Source organism: Zonotrichia leucophrys, chromosome 3 (genome assembly GCF_028769735.1).
Source record: "Zonotrichia leucophrys gambelii isolate GWCS_2022_RI chromosome 3, RI_Zleu_2.0, whole genome shotgun sequence".
NCBI lineage: Eukaryota > Metazoa > Chordata > Aves > Passeriformes > Passerellidae > Zonotrichia > Zonotrichia leucophrys.
In genome coordinates this window covers 54,109,742-54,131,733 of record NC_088172.1, presented here as the reverse complement: position 1 = coordinate 54,131,733, position 21,992 = coordinate 54,109,742, and the positions used below count along the sequence as shown (strand labels likewise).

The 21,992-nt window shown below is 41.9% G+C and overlaps 1 protein-coding gene across 3 annotated transcripts in view; it reads left to right on the top strand.

Moving 5' to 3' along the window:
- PHACTR2 (phosphatase and actin regulator 2) overlaps positions 1-21,992 on the top strand; it is a 131,510-nt gene that overhangs the window by 16,237 nt on the left and 93,281 nt on the right. Inside the window, exon 1 of one of the 3 annotated variants that reach the window (XM_064708269.1) lies at positions 11,715-12,056. The exons of the other annotated variants lie outside the window; for them this stretch is intronic. Within the exon in view, the coding sequence (XP_064564339.1) occupies positions 12,044-12,056 (13 nt within the window). The 5' untranslated portion in view covers positions 11,715-12,043. Of the gene's footprint in view, positions 1-11,714; positions 12,057-21,992 lie in introns of those variants that run through there. 3 annotated transcript variants of the gene reach the window in all.

The window sequence follows — 21,992 nt, the reverse complement described above, 5'->3', positions numbered from 1 at the left end:
TATATGTGCAGATGAATATGGAGAGAGAGGGAGAAACTTAAAAAAAAACCAAACAAAACCTTTAAACAGCTTTTCTCAGCCAGGTCCCAGGTGAGTACAAGCCTGGAGCTGCCACACTCCTCCTGCCGCATCTGAGTAACCATTGCAGCACCTGCCAGACTGAGGAGCCAAAGCTCCTTCACTCACAGTATCCACAAGAAATTCTTGGTGGGTTTCAGCTCCAGTGGCTCAAGAATATCTGGGATTGCTGCAGGTTTTCTGAAAGCTTTAGGGCAGGCTCTGTTGTAGAGCAGGGTGCTAGAAATTCTTCATTCCTGGACTCTGTGGGAGATAGCATCGTGTAATTCCATCCAGGTCTTGGAATGTGTAATTGATCATATTCTTATGTCAGGATGAAAACCACAGTGTTTTGGTTGAGGTTTTTTTGGGTTTTTTTTTTTGTATGGGGTTTGTTGTTGTTGTTTTGTTTTGTGGCTTTGTTTGTTTTGTTTAGGCTTTTTTGTTGGTTGGTTGTTTGACTTAAAAATCTGTGGGAGATTTATAGCAGAGAATCTTCATGTCCTGACTAAGCACATTAATGTTTATCTATTTCAATTGACATTTCCTTTATAAAATAGAAATGTAATTATTAAACTTGTCCTGTATTTGTGGACTAGTTCTGAAATCAATGTCATGGAAACATGGCCTAGATGTTATCTTCATGAAGTAAGTGTACAACAGTTTGATAAATTGCTCTCAAAAATATGTATCCATAGTTTTCTGTCAGTCCAAAAGGGCATCTCCTGCTGGATCTTTCTTGAGGCAGTCCCTGGCCCAGCTCTTACTCAATGCTTCAGTTCTGATTTGAATGTAGGATTACATAATATTCTTGCAAATCTTGTAGCTATTGCCAAGCCAGGAAAGTTGCAAGCACTGAACAGGATATCACTGGGAGTCAAAATGCTCTTGACAAATTCAAGCAAAGAGGTAAAACAGCTTTCTGTCAATTGATATACTCCTCCTTTGGTTTGATTTTCATATAAATAGGGTGCACAAAGAAAGCATTATCAAAATCCAGGTAAAATTCCAAGCCACTTGAGAGGTTAATCACTGTCAAGTAATTTATGTCCAATACTAAGTTTTTGCAAGGATTTAAAGATATTTGAAAAACTGCTTTAGAGAAATGCTGAAACTAACCACAAGAAATGTACTATTTCAAGGCTTCATCAAAATACTTGCAGTTTGGGGGTCTTGCCAGACTTGAAGGCTGCAACCTGAGAGAACAAGTAGAGAACAGAAGAGTTGTGAGATTAAGACTGCATATGATTGTGCCCTTTACCCACACTGCTGAACTGAATGCAAATTGGAGGAAGGAAATTGTTGAAAGACAGCACACCTGTGCTTTAAAACCACAATGGAAAATGGGGAATCAAGGAGGAAACAATCTTCATTGTAATCCCATTGTCAAGACTGACCTCAGAAACGAAAGAAAAATACAATAGTAGTAAAATAATTACCTATTTCAGATTCATTACATTTTAATAATCAAACCACTATTAATAAGGTAAATAAAAATATTTCAAATACTTTTTGTCAGCATCCTTCTATAATATTCTCTTTCTTAGCGAAGGAAAGAAGCCTAAACTTCTCAGCACCCTGCAATGCAAAGAGCAGGGCAACATAGCTCTGAAATATTCAACCACCAGCTTTAGTGAGCTTTTTCTTCTTGCTCTCAAGAGGGCACCTTTCCCTGCAGGATCTAAATATGCTCTCCAGGCAAATTCAAGCATCATATTCTTGATGAAATGTTGTTATTTTTAGAAATAAAAAGCAACATACATAATTTCCCTTCCTACCCCTTTGTTGATGCTTTTATGGAAAGACCTGTGTTCAGAAGTTAATTGCAGCATCCCAGATTGTGCACAAAATAGGCACTGCAACTGCCAGTGGGTGCTATTGTAAGGGGAAAAGAAAAGGAACAATGCCATACAAATGTCACTTTGGGGTTCTTTTTACATCTTATTCCCACCCCAGGAAAAGGGCACTGACTTGCTTGCCACAAAAAGGATTAAATGGCCTTGCATGACACCCTGGGAAGGCATGCCTTGGTGAAAGGCATGTTACAGTAACAGGGTGTTTTGGGTAACAGCTAAGGAAGGAGAGAAACTTCAAATATGAATTTGCCATGTGGATTTGACCCCTTTTTGAACTTTCACACAACTTTATGTGCGGTTTCACTTATGATGAAAAACTGACAATAGAAACAGAAATGTCTTCAATTTCTTCCTCTGTCAGTACACCAAGTCTGTTTCCCAAAAAGAGCAGGAGTCAAACAAAAGGGCATCATTTCACTGTTAGTAGCACAGTCTTCTTCAGCTGGTGTTCGGCCATAGGTTTTCCTCAGGGTGCATTTCCAGTTCCCCTGGCTTCCTCGTTGCCTCTTTGGTCAAATTCTCTGGCCTTTCTGCTTTTCTTCCCCAGATATGCACACTTCTGTGCAAAGCAGCCAAGCAGTCTGAGCCAGATTTACAACATGTTGTTGATTTCATTGTAGTGCCCCTTTCAGCACGGGAAGTTTTTATGTTGTTGTATAAACAGTAGTTTATCTTCTGGCTCCATGCTACAGTGGAGTACAGTTGGAGTTTTGACTCAGAATAAAAACTCTTGGGATGCTGAGTTATCGGCATTATGACCTGAAACAACTCCACGGTTTTGCTTCTGCTATACTGGCTAGCTGTGGCCTAACAAAAGTACAGCCTATGGTGACACAGAAACATCGTGAAGTGGAAAATATTCACCTTGTCTATTCATTCAGCAGAATCAAACTCTTTCGAATGCATGTTTTCCCAACACCTGCATGTGACACATCTCCAACTTGCCAATTTGCCTGAAGTACTTTGCTGATATCAGCTAGGCTCTGTGTTTGTCACACACGTTTTACAGCAAGTTCTGGCAAGCACACTAGCTACCAAACAAGACTAAAAGAACTGGTGTTGTTAATGAGCTTCTGCAGGTAAAATATGTGTTGTATAATAATAAAAATATACTCATCCTTTCAATACCTTTGAGGTGCATCTGGACATCTGTTGCTGGTATTAGAATATCACCAAGCTGCACAAGGTAAAGTGGTCCTCTGTGTGGCACCTAAAGCAGTTCAGGACAGGAGCTGAGCAGAAGTCAAATTGACAGACATTCCTGTAATGGACCAGAGTGCTGAGAGTTAAGTCACGCATACACCAGCAATCAATTCACCACACTTTAAGCACTTGAAGAGGTGAAGTCAATCTCTGGCTGTTAGTGATTTAAAAGAAACATCCTTTGGTGTGAGTGTGAGGCATCTTGTACAATATCTGGAGCTGTGATTCTAGTCCAGCTGGATCCCTTGAGGAGGTGGATCATGCAGACAAAGTTCTCAATCATAAATCTCTCCCTTTGAGTCAGGAAAGAGCAGGAGAAATAGATATGGAGAAAAAAAGATGTTTTGTTTCAGGGGTCTCTACTGGCAGAACACAGACAGATCCCATTCAGGCATGCTGGGCACTCTTTGCAGTTACACAGCCCATTCAGCTTGAGCTCCTGCCAGTGAAGGAGAAAAGCAATCATTGCAACTCCATGGAAACCCAAGGACTGAAGTAAGAGTAACCCTGAGCTTGAGGAGATGGGATGTAATTCCATCAGACCTTGTAGAGATACTGATTGCTCATGTGCGTAGCATAGCTTGGGCTGTGGGTATGTAAAGCAAGTCCCTTCCATGTGGAACAAAATTTGTGATTAATTAAGTGAGAATGCAGTCCCAATATGGTAAAATATAGAGTAAAATAATAGATAAATATAGAGAAAGAGACATTTTTAACAGTTATTTAGGAAAACATGCTCAATCAGTGTTTACACTCTGCTTTAGTTAGGCTCTTCTGCCATTCTCCTTTCCAACTATTGCAGAATATCTGGCAGCACCTAATAGTGGTCCTTTATTTGATGGTCACTTCTGGATGATGGATTTTACTTCAATAATGTGCACTATGGAGTTCAAAAGCAATACAGGTTAGTGGCAAGATCTATATGATAACAGTACCAGGAGGGAAGAGACAGCAAGGTAACAAGCTGAAGTGATATCTCTCTGTAGTGCATCTTGTCAAGTGTGTCCTCTGATTCCAGTTTATGTCTGCTTGGATTTGTGTCTCAAAAATCAAGTTACAAAACATTAACCTCCAAAGAGATGGTGAAGTTTGTCTGGCTAAATGTACAGTGCATTGTGTACAGCACATGACTGCACATCAGCAGTTGTTTGTCAGCCTTTGGAGTCTGAAAAGCTTTTTCTTTCTTGGTATTCATTTGTTCATTTTCCTAAGGGTGGCATTTGACATTTAAGTGATCATTATCTAGCTCTTCCTTCCTAAATTTTACTTCAGCTGGGAGACAGGGTTAAGACAAATGCCAATAAATGCAGTCTCCTATTCCATTGCCTAAGACTTTATTGATGTATTTTCACTCACACTACTTGGAACAAACAGAAAGACCCTAGAATCTTCCCTATCCCTAACATAAATGTGGCCACATGTTTTATGTCCAAAGTCCTGGCCTGACTAATTGGAAGTTTTGCTGTTGGCTTCACTGTAAGTTGGTATCACTTCAGATCCTCAGACCAGGATATATTGTCTTTCCTTGTTTTTTTTTCTTTACTGGATTATCTGTCAGCAGATTTTAAGGGAAAATATAAATAGAGCCATGTTTACGCCTTTCAGTGAGGTTGAAGTCACTCTCTTTTTATTGTACATAAGATTGCAACAGAAAAATCTACAGAAGACACAAGAGGAAAAGTGGAGGGCAGACGGTAAGAATAAAGTTCTGAGATAAGGAGTAGGGTAAAATGTTCTATAAATCTATTGTATGCAGTCATTAAGGCATGATAAAAATCTGACATTTCACTTCAGCAAGGATAATGAAGACTGACCTTTTTACAAGGATTCATGGCACTACTGCCAGAGGGGTTATTAGGTCTGACTTGTGTGATACAAGCCCTTAAATTATGACCATTAACACTTTTGTTGAGCTCAGTGATTTGTGTTTCATCCAGAAAGACATCTAGTCCTGATGTGATGACCTCCAGAGACAGAAAATCCACTGATAGCCTTGGTAACTTAATCACATTTGCTGTTGCAAAAGATACATGTTTTTACTTGAACATGCTTAGTCTCAGTTTTCGACCAGTTTTTTATTGTAACTTCCACTGACAGAGTAAAAGGCATTTTGTTTCTTCTTGGTGCCCTGGCCCCAATGACTCAAAAGTGTGTTCATTTTTCACATTGCAGTAGAAGGCTGAAATAGTTTTGCTTGTTGTAAAACAAGCCAAACGCTGAGATGGAGCTGTCACCACAGCAGCCTCAGTGTGACAATGACAGAGGCAAAGTGGGACCCAAAACTGGCTGTCTCTGCATGCACAGCTTCAGCTTGGCCCCTGTGGAGCAAATCTGTGCTGAGACAAACACTCGATCTGGCCAAATACTGTAATGGTTTCAGAACATTTAAAGATGTTACTAGATTTCCAAAGTCAGAACATTTTGTAACAGGCTCTGTAATTCTCTGGCTCAGGTGTGAAAAGCCTACAGCTCATAAAATGGAGTTTGAGTGCGGAATTATTTCTGTGGACATGTGGAAGCGAATTTTTTATTCCTTGTTATAATAATATACTGAGGATTATAGGAGCCTGATACCTTAAAATTACACTTTAAAATTCCTATTTTGAATATTTTCCTAAAAATTCCTATTTTCAATACCTGATTTAGCTTAGCATTCTGGGTAGCAAAGGCCATGCCATGAGGTAAGGTTTTGATTGGAGCTCATCTCTGTTTCCATAGGAATAGTAACTTGTTCCAAAGCATTTGTTTGTGATATTTAAAGAGAAAGGGAGAGAGGTTATTTCAGTTTGCTTGACAGAATTCATTTATGTGAGCAATATGTTATATTAATGCATGAACACCCACGCCAAGCACTGTAAATGGCTGCCCAGGGCTTGTAGCCTTTCACCTGGAACACTTACCCAGTTTTCTGACAGAGAGGAAAGTACATCTTCTGGACCTTCCCAAATCATAGCCCTAACCCCTTTGGTAGCCATTTGCCTTTCAAAGTCATTTCCAATTTTGGGAGACTTTAAAAGCAAACAGAAGGGCACATTTTGGTTCTGACAGCAAATGCTTGGCAGCTCGGTGGAAGATGTGTGGCAGTTTCAGATCTACAGAACTTCCCTCTGTAGCAGCCTTGGCTCTGCACAAGCTGGTACATGGCTGAGAGTCTGACTTGCAGGGAGGGCAGGGCACAGAGGAACAACCACAGCTTGGGTTGTGTGTGATGTGCGCTCATGAGAGGGCAAGACGAGGGAAGAAGGGCAAGTGATGCAGCAGTAATGGCTGGCTACGAGGAGGATGGAGCACAGACAAGTCTGAGGCTTGAGGCATTTTTACCAGCATGTCAATTAGACCTGACTCTGAGTAGATGAAATTGTTTTCTGAAGGCAGACAGCCTGCCAATAGCTCTGAGCTGGTTTAATAGTAGTAAAAATGCTTGAAGCCGTTAAACATCTTGTTTGTGAGGCCCCCATCACCAGCTGTGCAGACATGCTCTCGGTGACACCAGCACATAGTTAATATATATTTACTTTTGGCCATGCCAGGCACAATACATTCAAGAATATCCAAATCCAAGAAATCTTCTTAAGATTTCCAGGACCAGGTAGGCAGTTAGGCACATGCGAAGCCTCCATAAAGGAATCGGTGAGAGAGCTATAGAGGAAAAACTTGTGTTTATTTTTCCAGGTATTTCAAACTAAACACATACCATACTGCTTTGTAGAGATGAATTCACTAAAATCCAGGATACAGAAAGAAGGTTACCATTTCCGTAAATAATGAAGTATTTAGAGATGTTTTTCTTGTCTGTGCTTTTATTTCCTGCTGACCTGCCTTCTTTATGATATGCTGAAACCGATTTCTTGACCTGTCCCCATGTCCCTGCTTTCCCCTTGCACTTCCTCTGTCTCCTCTCACTCAGCCCTGCCACTCTCTCTGCACCGAGCTCAACATACACCCAGGCCCTTTCTGCTCCTTCTGAAAACCCATCTGTGCTGTGAAACTCCCCACCTACGATGACCCCATATTGCTGTCTCAATCCCACTCTCTACTTGTTTTCTCAGTTTAAAGCTGTTGACTTCAGAGGTGCTGCTTCTCCCCTTGCAGCTTCCAGCAAGAGTCAGAGCCACTGCATCTGCCCAGGCTGTTCAAGGATAAAGTCTTCCTGGGGAACAAGAGGCTCCTGCTGTTTGCTCAGCAAAACAAAGCACTCCCTGCACTTACAGCTGGTATTAACAATGTTTCCCAGGTTGAACTGGAGCTTCTTCCCAGGAAAGAGCATCCTTGTAACTGTCCTGCTCTCAAATCCTCTGCCTCTGTAAGGCAGGGGAAAGGCATTTGGCAAAACCTTTTCCCAACACTGCTGAGAAATGTTAGTGAGGCTTAGGGAAGGCTTCTGCTAGAGGTTGCATCTGCTCTTTGGCAAATCCTCAGCCCCTACCCAGGGAAGCCTATTCCATGCGTACTGCCCAGCATATCCTCAAGAGGTTTTTCCTTTTGCCTAGCAATTTTCAAGAGCATGCCAGAGATGGTTTTCATACACATAAAGCCTGAAGAATGTGTATCTAGCAACTCTGTATTTATAGATGTTACTAATTCTGGATTTTGGTGCAGTTCTTGAGGACCAAAGCCACATTGTGACAAGCATCAATCTCTGTTACTGAGTGAAATACTGGGATATGTCTGTAGCTTTTGCTGTCATTGCCTTTCTTTCTCAAAGTGTCCTTCCTTCCCTCCCAGTGAAACCACCTCACCTTTGGTGACATGCAATGTCACCATGGACAGGCACTTCAGAGAAGGAAATACCTTCTGGAGGGCTACAGAGCCATTGTACTCCGCACAGCTGTTGCCCTGGGGCTTGGTGGATACTTACAAGAATTGCATGAAGTTGTCTATTTAGAGTATTGACGATGACTATTCAAACCCACAGCATCTAAAAACAAGTAGAGCTTATCCCAGAGACACCTGCCTGATGATTTCTGTGTGGGAAGGAACAGACACAGTGAAAAGGAAGTGAAACATTTTGCCCTAAATGGCATCTCACAGAATCAGATCTTTGCAGTGACAAATGTGCACTGAACAGAGCCAGATTTCACATTTTCTAAATGTGTTCTTCGGCATCTCTGTCATGATTGGAAACACCGCAGCTGAAGCTGTCCATGGATTCTTCAAGTTTGTCAACTCTAAGTGTTTTTGATGGCTGGGCACTGAGGTGTCTGTTTACCCTGATTTCTCTATTTGCTGCTTACCTGGGCAGATTTCTGTGCCTCTGTGAATGCTCATTGATTTTCCTGGCAGGGAAATGTCATTGCCGCAGCAGGCTGTGTACATCAGGTATATTGGAGAGCGGGATCGTTAGGGTTTGTGTAATTAGCAGCGCTACTAATGTACCCTGCAATGCTTTCTTCTCCAGGGGCTGGCCCTGATTATCTGGGTTAGTGACTTCATCGGCTCCTTCATTGCACTGGGGTCCCACACGACCTCCAGTGTGTTTATCCTCACGGCTGAGGTGTGGGAAGCAAGCACGGTACAAGCTGTTCCTAGGTCAGATGTTGGAGGAGCCTGCACAAAGTCAGGATGAGCAAGGAATTGAGCCCAGGTCTATAGTACCTGTGGCTGAAAAGAGTTGTTAGACTGGACAGCCTCACAAGTGAGAAAACCAGGATACACTCTGGTGGAGTATGAGATTTTTGCAAGATGAACAGAGCTTTGCACCTGTGCAGATCTGATCTTAGCCCTTACCTAAAATTGTCTTTGAAAAGACTGAGCCATTTTGGTGTCATGCAGCTGTGTGTAGTGATGGGGTTGCTCTGTACTCACAAATTAAGTAAATGTATGGCTGAAGAATATGTTTATTTTACTTCTAAATAACAATCACATTCTCTTTGTTGAATTCCATCTGTTATCTGTAGCTTTCTTTCTCCCATGTTCAGTCAGGCCAACATTGCTTTAATCCTGTAACAATGGCATCTGATTATACCCATCTGTTGATTTCTATGCAATAATCTAATTACCTATAATTTTTTAAAATCCACCCTAACTCACATATTTTGTAAAGCTTTCTCTTTTTTTAAGTTCCCTGGTGAGATACTTTCTGTTCAAATGGAGGAGATTTACATTCACATGTCGTATGAAATTTCCATTTATAGTTAGCTTTCAAGAGTTAATAAATTCCAACAATAGTAAATTTCATTAACAGCTTTGTCACACAGCCATAATGAAGCACCCAATCTCAATGCTGTTGCAATTGGGGCTTCCCATACTCTAGCTAGCACCCTATAATCCTGATCCTTAGCTGACATGAAGCTGTGAATCTGAATTCCATGTCAGGCAGGGACCTGGGTACACATTCTCCTCCTCCAGTGCATCCTTGGAAGGAAAGCTGTGCATGTGGGCAGGAAGGGAGCTGTGCTGTGCTCCTGTAGGTCTCCTCATCTGTGTGACTGGGGACCAGCACCCTGCAGGACACCATGCAGGCACCACCTGCCCTGCAGCTGAGGTTCAGCCATGGCATGCACACTAGGATTGCTCTGCGCATAGAAATAGTCACTGTCTGGAGCTCTTCACTTCCTTGAGGTCTATGTAGGTGCAGCTTTGCATCGTCCTCTGGGGTCTCTGGCAGGGGGAGTTACCCAGCTGTATTCCCCAGGCACAAGGGCCAGGACTGGTTTCCTAGAGCTGCACCCTTGCCTGGTGGCCTCTCAAGTGCAGAGCTCCCCATTTCCAACTTCCAGTGAAACTCAAAGCAAACAAGTTGGATTCAAAACCAACCTCTTTTAGTTTTAGTCAGCACAAGATATTTGCATACTTGGTGGGGTTTAAGATATCTGTCCTTCTGCCCTGCAGTGGCTTTGTCACCATCCCACAGGGCTGTTTGAGCTCAGACATCGGTAGGATTTGCAGTTCTGCAGAGCCCCATCTCCAAACCAAGCCATCTCTTCTTTTCACACAGGCAGCTTGCTGTTCCCTTGGTTGGCTCCATAGTAGAGCAGTAGCATCCTAGCACAAAGGCAGCACAATCCTCTGCCTTTCTCTCCTGAGCAGTCTGCCAGAGCTGCAGTACATCCCCTAGCTCTCTCCAGGGCTCATGGGACTTTAAAGACACACCAAGACCCTGCACTATTTCTCTTTCCTGCAGAAACCCAGCACTCTAAGGCAGCTCTTTCCCACCCAGGAGCTGGAGAAAAGTGCTTGCCTTTATCAGATGGTCATCACACAGCCTCCAGTTTAGTGCTCCTCTGCAACTAGATTTCACCAAATGCACATTAACCAATTACCCAAATTGGCACATTAATCAATTGCCATTAACTGATACAGGATCTAGCAAATGAATAAGCTCCTTACTGGTCATCTTTAACCCTTTGTGTTAGTGTGGTTGTAGCTATCTGTGGCATGTACTAATGCAACATGCTTATGCTAACTTCTATTTTTTATAAGCTCTTCATAAGCCACTTATAAATAGAAGCTTAATATGAAGTGTGACAGATCTCTAATCTTTAGTCTCTCCTTAGCCCTCCAAGCGCTTCCTTTCTGGAAATACAAAATATATCCAGTGTGCCCTAGATATTCTCCATTCTTGCTGATGATTTTAGCTCTCAGCCATTGATTCTTTCCATTTCTTAATCAGTGTAAATAGATCACGGCTGCAACACTCTTTTTATTTAAAATTTTTAAAAGACAGATTACATCAAAAGGACATTTAAGGGGCGATGAATAGAAATATATTTTGTTGCTCATGTGATGCTGTGAGGCAGAGGGTCAATATAATGGAGACATAAAAAAAAACTGTATTCCTTCTCCATTGCAATAATGAGGATTAGCGTGAATTATCTAATGGAAGGTACGAATACTGAGAAAATACTGTGCAGCATTTATGAAGTGTCAGTACTTTGTGGCATTCTCTTTCACTAAAGGCCATGTGTGTGATGGTGCCCCTGTCACCACTGAGCAAACACTGTGGCAAAAAATGCCTAGTTTAGGGTTACACAGCAATCAGTTCCAAAGCAGGGGATGAAACCCTAATATCCTGGTGCAAGGGAATTTTCATGAGTCTGTACTTTGTTTGTTTGTTTGTTTACTTCTGTGGGCGAAAAGCTTGTTCTTCAGAGTCTCAGGTGATATGGAAAATTCAGAATTAATACCTCTTCATTTCAGCATATCACTCGGATTTTGCTGAGCCCAATCCCTCCAGCATCCAGTGTTTTTTACTTTGACTTTAAAAGAAGTAAAGCCCTGTAGTTACTTTTCACCCTTTCCTTCCATTCAGCTTTGATCACTATAATAATGTATGTTTCCAGGCAATTAATATATTGATATGCATTCACAGATAAGCACATCTACTGTGTTTCTCAGAAAAAGGAGAACACCTGATGTAGAGAACATCAGGTGCAGAACTTGCAAGATTTAAAGCACAGACAAAGCTAATGGCTCAAATTGTAGCCTAACCTAACACTTTGTCAGCCACAGATTCCTCCCCCTTTTTTTTTCTCCCTAAAACTTTTGCTGTTGCGTCACTGATAAATAACAGCCCTTTGCTCAGTAATAAATCCCTTCTGTATTTAAGGTTTTGCCTTCCTACCCATTAAAGCTCTCCTCGTCAGCATTGCTTTTACTTTTCAGAAACAAATATTCAGTATTACAGGCTAGGAGTTCTTTTGTTTTCCCCCCATGGATGCAAAACCCTGGGGGATTTACGTATCTACTTGATAGGCTCACACAATCTTAATCAGCCTATAATGGAGCTAATGGCTGTTTGTCATCCTTGGAGATATAAATTTCCTGGTGATGTCTACTGCAGTCAGTACATGAAGTATGCTCTGACTGCCAGCAAGGTCTAATAACCAGGAGAAGGGCAGCCAGCTTCATTAGCGAGCCCGAGACCGTGCCGGCTGCTTTTCTGGGGAACTGTGCTTTTTGAATGCCGAGAGGGAATAAAGGGAATAATGGACAATACCGGTAAGTAGAATAAAACAGATCCTCATTCCTAGTGCAGCTCCGGGGTTCATCTGTATCCTCTCTCACATGCTGCAGGAGATGTGTTTCTTTAGCCTCTGTGGCTTCTTTCTTTTAAATGTCCTTTATTAAAGCAAATCTTTATGTCTAAAATGTGACACACTTAAGTTGTTAACCCCTTAACAGTCTGATTTTTTTCTGCTCCGTTTCCTGGAAATGTGAACCTAAACTGTAATGTAGGGTCTGCCTTTTTAAGATATTCAGTGTTATTTTGGAAGCTATATGCAGGAAATGTGGCAGGAAGGGAAAATGCCTGTACTTCAGAAAGAAATATCTCTCACAGTTTGAAATAGGTGTGGATAGGTAACTAATAAAGCTAACAAAAAGTAGATAATGTTTCGCTCCCATCTGTCTCATTTTAAGCTGGCTCTGTTTTCTCTGAATAATGCCTTACTCTCTTTCATGTTTGGTACATAAAACACTGAATATATTTGCACTTTTTATTTTCTTTGATCTTCCAACTTTAGATCATGCATTTTCATCCCAAATAATGCACTTCACTGTTTCTAAGGAGGAGCACACATCATTTACATCGGTGATGAAATGCATTATTTGCGTTCCCCTTTTGCATTACCTTGTATCATGAGGCAGAGAAAAAAAAGAGTTTTTTGGGACAGGTATTTTGCATGCTGCTTTAACTGCTGGGAAACTTGAATATGTCAAGATCTCACAAATTTATTGGTACTAATGCAATATATATTAGGAGTATCTGCGGTAGATTCAGCGCCCTTTGAAACCTGCTCAGCTCATCAGATTTGTCTAATGTTGACCTTAAAAGTGACAATCACCTCTACAGCATGTGTCAAGGATTATTTTATAGTAGGTTTCGGTGATTTTTGGGAGGTTGTGGGTGGTTTGGTTTGATTTTTTTTTTTAAATAGTAGAAGCCAAACTCTTGCTTATGTCTGCTAAGCTGTCCAGGTCATTCTCAGCTCACATGTATCATTATAAACTTCTGTGACAAACAGATAAAAGGGTCTTGCTGCCTTAATTTCTATAAAGTGCAGGGCCAAAAAAAAAAATTCTAGAATTTAAAATGTAACATCATGGAAAATTACACTGCCAGCATATAAAAAACGTGGCATGGTCCTAGTAAAATGTTCATTTCTGGAAATAAATAAGATTAGCAATACTCTTTGCACTTGGTTCTTTGGCTAGCTTTTAGGAAGCCTTAACATAATAAACAATAATGACTTGTGTTTGATATTGCATGACGAGGCAGAATTTTCTGCTGGAGGAGAAGGATTCCTGCTCTCTGACACAGAATGTCTGTGGGCAAGAGATACCCTGGCAGGCAGAGCTGCTAATTCCTCCAGGTTTTTACACTCCTCAGCATCAACAACTAACAGTAATGGAGACTTGATGGAGATACCACTTTAATCCAGCTAAAAGAATCTGTTCTGGAATGAGTCATATTTATTTAAAGGCCAGTTTTGGGGGGATGAAAAGGGAAGATAGTGTCTGAAAACCATAGAAACAGATTTTTTTTTTTTTTTTTTTTTTTTTTTTTTTTTTTTTTTTTTTGTTGGTTGGGGTTTTTTGTTTCGTTTTTCTGTTGTTTCTTGGTTTTTGTCCTAAGGAAGAATCCAGTTTGGTTACTACCTGAAAGAAGTTAAAATAAGTAAGACTTGATGCCTGCACAACTTACCAGCTATTCTCAACACTTTTTACAACATTAGTTTGCTGAATAACTCCAGATATTATTTTTCTCATGCGGAAACAGTGACTGATGCTTTCCTTTTGTAGATAACAACCTATATACCATTAAAATTGGTTAAAATAATCCTTTCAGACAATAACTAAAATCTAGTTGTTAAAAAAAAAAAAGCCATGAACCAACCCAACAACGGAGGAAACCAAGCCATATTGAAGACATCATGGCAGGGTTTAAGGCTGTGATCCAGTTTCTTCCATGGTTACCACTGATCTTCCTGCTGCCTGTGGTCAGCTTGCTCCAAATTCCCAGAGGGCTTCAAGCCCCACGTGGGGTATGGACACCCTCCCTTCTCCAGGCAGCTCTTCTAAGAGTCCTGCCACTTCCATATTTTGGAAAGTATTGGGAAACAGCGTTGGGAAATGGTTTTGCCAAATGCCTTTCCCCTGCCTTACAGAGGCAGAGGATTTGAGAGTGGTATTGGGAATACATCATTTTCAAAGAGCCCACAGGGTGCTGGGTTAACACAGCTAGGTCTGTAGAGGAATGTTTGGGGCTCATGATCCCTGACTGGGATGCCAGTGTGGAGACTGTGCAGTTGAATACCTCTGTATGTCTGTCCTGTCCCTCAGACATCTGGAGGGATGGGAGAGCACCTTTGAAAACCCTTGTGGTGTCATTGGGGCACTTATGAGATCAGAGAGCAGCAGGATTATTTGCATGCCTAAGCCCAACTGCCTGATCAATTTGCTCTTCAGCAGTCTGCCAACTAAAATGTAAACACACTGATGTATATAAACTGGATACCTGCCCGAATTCTTCCTGGAGAGATGCTATTTCTGGCAATACAGAACTGCAGAATATTAGCAAAGCTGCATGTTTCAGCTACTGAGTGTTAGAAATAACAATTTAGTGTCAGTGTCAGTGAATCAGGCCTCTGTTATTAAACTCATCAAGCTGCTGAAGAGACTTTAAAAGTCAGACCATGGATAATTGTTGGGCAAAACTCCATCTTCTGCTCTGCATAACAGAAATATCTCTGTAATTCATCACTCTTCTCTTCTGCCATCATTAAAATTATTTTCAGGCCAAAACTGTCATTTAAAAAGATCAGTGTTGCTAATAAGTCACCTGCGTACATTTTTAGCTGCTATGGTTGATGCCATTTTGTGGGATTTAGAAACAATGTGTTCATTTTAAAAGTCCTTTCCTTTAAGTGTTAGATTGCTCTTATTTTTATTCTGTGTACTGAGACAACTCCACATAATTGTTGTCTCGTGTGTTCTTTTAAAAGCCTTTCCTGGAATAACAATAAAATATTCATCCATCTGTGTAGGGCACAACAGGACAGTTCTAGTTGTGTTTTTTGCCTATTTTGGCATCAGCTGTTTGTGACAGGCTGTCTGCAGGTATCCAGACATAAATTCAGCTGCAAGGCTGCCTGCTGCTCTGGGCAGGGGAGGGCAGCCAGCAGCCTCCACTGCCAGGTCCTGGGCTCCAGCTTTGCTGCACACATCGACTTTGGGCCAACACATCAGGCCTGGGGACAGCAGTGATGTAACAAAACTAATTTTTAAAAAATAGGAAGGTTTGGAAATAACTTGTGGGGTAGAGCGGGGGGGGGGGGGGCAGGGAAGCAAGTATAAAACCAGCAAGAAACTTGGAGTGGCAGGAAGAAAGAAGCTGTGGAAACAGAAGTGCTCCCAAGCGATGCATTTGGGGGGGATTTCCTTTAAGGAGTGAGATCAGCAACATCCCTTCCCCCAGAGCTTCTAGTCAGCTGTGTCCTGCTCAGACAGGCATCTCACCTTAAAGCAGACAAGTCTTGTGCACCCATTCTTACCAAGAAGAATGCCAGTGTGAGGTGCCAAAGGCCTGGGGGAGGAATCTCATGGGAATGAATGGCACCGTAGTGAGGTCCTGTGTCATGCATACCATACCAGCAGTGAACAAAACCAGGAGGCCTTGTTTCATGTTTCTTGGGGATTTATATGACTTCTTTGCACTTGAAATATTATTTTAGCAGTAATGAGCTAGCTGTGGTTAATTGTTACCCGGAATGTAGGTTCTTAGCTGTGGCTGCAGGCCATGCCTTCAAGTAAAAAATGTGTTTTAAGGGGATTGGAGGTCTTCTCGGTTGTATACCCATCTCTGAGGAATATCCAGTAGCAACATCAAACTTTATATTTGAACTATAGTGAAACTTAGAGCTTTCCACTGAGGTGAGAATTTAACTTTAAGCCTGAAATAATGTGGGATGGGAAGGATAGCAAGTGACCAGTTTAGCCTTCTGCATGACATCATGTATTCACAGGAAGGGTAAGAGACACAGGAAACCATTTGTGGATGGAAATTCCCTTGCTTTTGAAGTAAGTAGTCATTTTTGTCTTTCCATAAGTTAATAGGACCTATTTAGCACTCAGTAAGACTGCTGGGATTGAATGCTGGTTGAGGATTTGACCTTACAGACTCTTTGTTATGTCTTATCTGGTATTTTGAGGCAAACAGAGTACATATTTCTAAAATACAGAGGAGAAAGAAAAACAGGCAGAAGAACAAAACTGGGAGGGGGATTTCAGCTTATGATCCTGATTTCTCATCAATTCATAGTGTTCAAAAACCTCTGATGTAGCTGAGCTGATCTGTGTGCAGAATTAGGCTAGATAACAATCTCAGTGAGTTGTAAGGTTCATTTGTTGCCCATAAAGGGCTCTGAAATCCTCTGGCCACCTAAGGCTTAAGCTGTCTGAATTGTCCCTATGAATTAGGAAACCCATTAAACAAAACCACTTGCAATGGAGACGGCAGCAGTGTCACCACAGGTCTGTGAGCCCTTGAGACAATTCCCAACTCCAGTGGCAAAACCAGTCACATCCTTTGGCAGCTTCTGTTTTGATCTTTGATGGTGCCTTGTCCATGTTCTCCCCAAGTGTGAAGGTGTTTTTAGAGGGGACAACAGTACCTCCTGTCTCTGTCCCACTCTTATGTAAATGGGGCTATCCATGCCATGTTTCTTTTATTGGTCCATTTGGCATGGTCTATAGATCACAAAATTGCATGCTCATGAGCAATAAAGTAAAAAGCAATAAGCAACTCCTTTATACTACATTGTGTATTCTAATTTGCCTCCTATTTTCACCCATGCCCCTGGCTGAAGTGAACACTAGTGTATCACAGGTCACTGTCTGCCAGAAAGTTGAATTTCTTCTTGTTGTAATTTTAGAATTCTATTCATGGCTTATTGCCCCTTTACCCAGGAGTTGGCATAGTGTGCTTATAAATCCATGACCTTGGAAAACATTTCTGTGAGGATTACACTTCCTTGTGATGCTGCTGCTCCCTGTGTTAATTTCAAGTCTCTATACACATAGCGCATAGAATGACTACACAGGAACTTGCACTAGAGGTAGCCAAACATCTTGCAGCACCAAAATGATGGAGCACCTTCTAATGTGGAGATAGTCCACCCACCCTCCTTCAAAGGGTTTTCTTTAGCTAGAAATGCTGTGGTTCCACTGTGCTGACACACACTCATGATATTTTAAGCAATGATTCCAGTTGCTGCAGTGCTTCTTTTGGAGAAGCAGCATGAACTCTAGCTGGTTTGGAGAGATGGTATAACACTGATTTTACTTACAAATAATTTATTATTCTTTTTTTGTGGTAAAAGCTGGCAAGCATCAAAGCATCTGGTTCTGAGTTCATGCCTTATGTTTACATCTGCTGGTTGTGTGGCATTTTTGGCCTGCTGCCTTTCAGACCTCTGTTCTGCACTCTGGATCACCACTGCCACCTATGGTGAAGAACCAAGTGCTGTGCACAGAAGTAGTAATCCAAGTTTGAGAGGCAGCACTTCTCCGTATGCTTCTAGCAAGGATGAAACCAAAATTGCAGGAGTCAATTATTTTGACAGTACAAGAAATCAGTGCAGACAAGGAAAGGTTGTGTTAAGAGGCACTGGCACAAATCATTCCAAGAAAACCAGCCTGTGTTCCAAGGGCTTTGAACCCCAAAACTGAGGGGGCTGGAAGAGAGTGACTAGGGGCAAAGCAAGATTGCATGATCAAAGAGCTGGTGGCTGATAACAAGGATCTAGTCTGCTGCTGTTTCACCATCATTCATTGTCTCTAACAGTGAATCTTTCATGAAATGTGATACTTAATTGTGGGGTGACTTGCAGGGGTATTTCTATGGGCTCAAAAAGTAGACTGGATGGAATTTTACCAAAAAAAATCCTCACTTTCTCTATTTTTTCCCTCCCTTTGACTCACTATTTAAGCCTTTTTTATATTTTCACATAAAACGTTTACGACACTTCTTCCTGAGGTATAATTGGAAAATATAAGTAGCTTAGGACTATAAGAATACCCAGCAACCTTCTCCCAGCAGACAAATCCTGAATAAAACTGCTGAGTTTGTGTCTAATCATTCTTGCTGGCAAGTGGGGCCAGGGTGGGCATGAAGGTCCCCAGGCCACAGCAAGTTTCCCCAACTGGTGCCCATGGAGAGGCAGGATGCTGGAGAAGATTGGGCAGCTGGAATTGTTATCCTGCACCCACAGAGCTGTGTGTGCCTGACTCTGGGCACAGCACCGCACCAGAAGGGACGTCCCATTTGCTGCTGGAGATGCAGGAAGAAGGAAACAGCTGTTGTCATCTTATTGCAGAGGTTCCATACTGTTGTCTCCTTATTACAAAAGTTTCATACATTCTTGGTATTTTCTCATGGTCAGCTCCTCAGAGCACTGACTCTTCTTCACAGAGCAGCCAAGTGACTCCAGTTCCTTCTCAACCAACCACCCCACTCTTTTATAGCACTCTTCTTCTCACTGGTTACAGCTGTGGCCTCTTAAAGTCAGGCCTGTTCCTAATCTTCGATAATTGGCCGAGCTGCAACTCCTTAGGGGTAAGATTACTTTCTGCACTATTTTTATTCCCTTATATTCTATCCCCCTACATAGCCACATCAATTTGAACAGACCTATCACCTTGACTGCAGATACTGGGAGGCTGCTGGGGTTTGTATTGACACCTGTACAGAAGCATCCTCTCCAAGCACCCTGGGGGCAGTGGTACCAGCATAGGAACTTCTGCAAAGCAGACAAGAAGGGATGACTTGTCTGCTTTCCTCCCAGAGGAGATAAACTTAACCCAGGCTCATCAGCAACGAGGTATTGAGTTGCTGGAAATATATGAGTCAAATAGTGGACCTGAGTGAAGAATTGGGTCCCTCTTAACATCCAATTTTCAAAGAAAGCAAAAGTCTAGGAGAAAATTAATTGTCCAGGGCCAAATGATTGCTTAATTTTCTTCGCAGCACTTTTTCTGTAATGTAGCTACCAGAGATTGCTTATTTTACAACTTATTGTATGGGAAATTCCCTTTAAATGTATTTCTGAAAAGCAACAGAATATTTCATGATAAAGTCAACCCTATGTCTCTGTAGAGAGGCAGGCACAGTGGGAGACCATCCCAGAAACAATTTTTTCACCCATGGCTTGACCATTGCTAGAAGGCATGCACAATGTAGTTCCAACAGAAATATGACAGCAGCTGGTATTTCCACAGGAGACAAAGTTGTCATCGATTCATCCCAGCTCCAGCTCCTGCTGACTCACAAGTCCCTTCTGTCTTTCTCACTGGGACTTGAGTGAGTCCAAAAAACAAGGGGTATTTCATTATGGAGGCTTGCCTGGTAACCATGTGGAGAGATGAACTGAAAATATGGCGATCTCAGGCATAAAATTTGTGCTGCTGGGAGCTGTTTATTGACATTTAAATCATAGTTCAGCAAGACTTTGTTATAGCCCTACTGTCAGGGAAAATGGTTTGTTGATGGAAGAAGCCTATGGAGCTCATGACTGTGATTTTATCACAAAAACAGACGATATATTTTAGCTGCTTTTTTTGTAGCTGCAGTTGTTGTATGTCTCCTTTTTCTTCTCTTTTCTGTTTCTGTTTTTATTGTTTAATATTATTAAAATAACTAACATGACACATTATTCTGGTTTAATTTCAAGTGAAATTTGGCAACTTCTACTGGTGAGATAAGGTTTAATTGCTCTTGGTATTTTAAAAAGAAATGCAAATGACAAAGATATTAAACTGACAAATTATGGCAGCTCACATAACACTTTTTACAATGTTTTTTTTCCATGCATTTTTAATACCCAGAATAGTCAGCCTTAATACTACCATATTTACAATAAATCATTATTCTAATGGAGACATTTTGCTTTGTCAGGCAATACACAATCAGCAGTTTTCTATAAAGAATCTGAAAACTGTTCAACATTAATTCTGTGACACAAACTCATAAAAGCCAGACAATTTATAAATGGGGCCAATATGCTGCCCTTAAATTGGGATATTAAGGAATAATTAGAGCACAGTAAGGGCAGGTTGCCAAACGTAACTTTCAAATCCCCCAGTTTGTGTCACTTAGCACAGTGATTGTAATGTATTATGTGCCTTCTGTAAGGCACAAACATGCATTTCCTACAAAACAGCTTAAGGCGCCCATGAGAGGTTGAAGTAGCTGTTTACTTTGGCATGAGTGGATTCAAGAGGCATAAAGCATCACAGAATTTAGGAACAACGATGGCTTTGGGGTTAAAAGGGAAATGGGAAGCCATGGTAGAATTTGCTTTTCTCAGTGTTTCTGCAAAACTCAGCAATGGGGTGTTTTGTTTGTTCTCTCCTTTGGTACCCTGTGAAGGCCGTGTCTGCTCTGGGTGACAGGAGGTCCTTGAGGCAGCTCTGAGCATGTTGGTGTGGTGTGGCGTGGCGTGGTGTGCTGTGGTGTGGTGTGGAGTGGCGTGGTGTGGCGTGGTGTGGTGCCAGCAGACATTAATGTGAGCCCCTAAAAAGCACAGCCACACCAGCGCGGGGGGCTGGACCCCGACTGGTGATCCAGCTGGGGTGAGGTGGGATGCAGGGTCTTACACCTGCACAGCATCCTGCTCAGGACACAGCTGTTCTAGGTCTAGTTCTAGTTCTAGTTCCAGTTCCAGTTCCAGCTCTAGTGGAGGATCTTTCACCACTGTGCTATTAACTGGTGCAGACAGGCCTCAGAGCCTACCCCTACCCACGGTTTTGGAGGTGCTATCCACCCTGATTAATTACTTGTCTAATTTAGAAGCTGGGCAAGGTTACACAGTGACATGTGAGGGTATCTTGGCCATTCTTGAGGTTAGATAGTCTAGGTAGTGGGGAAAGAAATACTTTTTTTTAACCTACAAGTGGGAGGTTCTAGGGCAAAAGTAAATGTGATGAAGTCTTGAGCAAGATTTTGAGGTCCCTGAAGATGAACAATTCACTTTGCAGCATCTGAGGGTGACGAGCAGTGCATTATATTATTATATTGTCCCCAAAATAATGTAATATCCATCAATGTTCCTTGTTTTAGCTGTGGATGTTGCCACACCGAGACAATTCTTTAACTCAAGCCCTAAAGGAGATGAAGTAGCTCTACACAAAGCTCTTCATTTTCACACAAGTTTCTGTCATGTTTGCAAACCTTCAAGTTGTCTGAGTGTTGTGTAGATTCTCTTACGTGTGTCTCAGGAAGCCTGAGTGCAAGGAAGAGCAGGGAGGTATAAACTGGCAAATTAGGGGTACTGCTCTGCACCACTGGAGTCCTATTTTGAGTTGTTGGAGGAGAAAGAGTAGAGCCAGTGATATTTCCCAGGATGTTATCTTCTCCCAGGGAGGAATAAGAAGGATGATTGTGGGGTCCCCTTCCTCTCCCAGGTGGTGGCCTGCCTCCTGCTTTACTCTGCACTGCAGGTGAAGAAGCTAGCAATATGCTACTGAAGCCAAGGGGGCAGTTTGTGCAGCTATGGTTTAAGAACACTTTTCTGACGGCAGTGTTTCTCCACTGCACTAGTAATGTTGTGTGGGCATCAGTGAAGCCTTGAAGTCTGCTTCTCCCTACAGTCCCATTGCCTGTTGTGACAGAAATGCTGTTAGCTGCTTTGTGGAATGGCTTGCAAATTTGGGGACAAGATTGCCCTAAGTTCCCTCATCACTGCTTGCAACCACAGCTAAACTTCTTTGGGGTTTTTTTTAAACAAAATTTTAAATTCTGAAGGCAAATTCAGTTTGTTCCCCCGGGTAGAGAAGACAGCTCTAGCAGTGTTAGAGTTTGTGTACATCTTTGAGGTGCAGATAGGCTGTGCATCCATTTCAAAGGAGCACTCTCAGGGTGAGCAAGGTGAAGGCAGG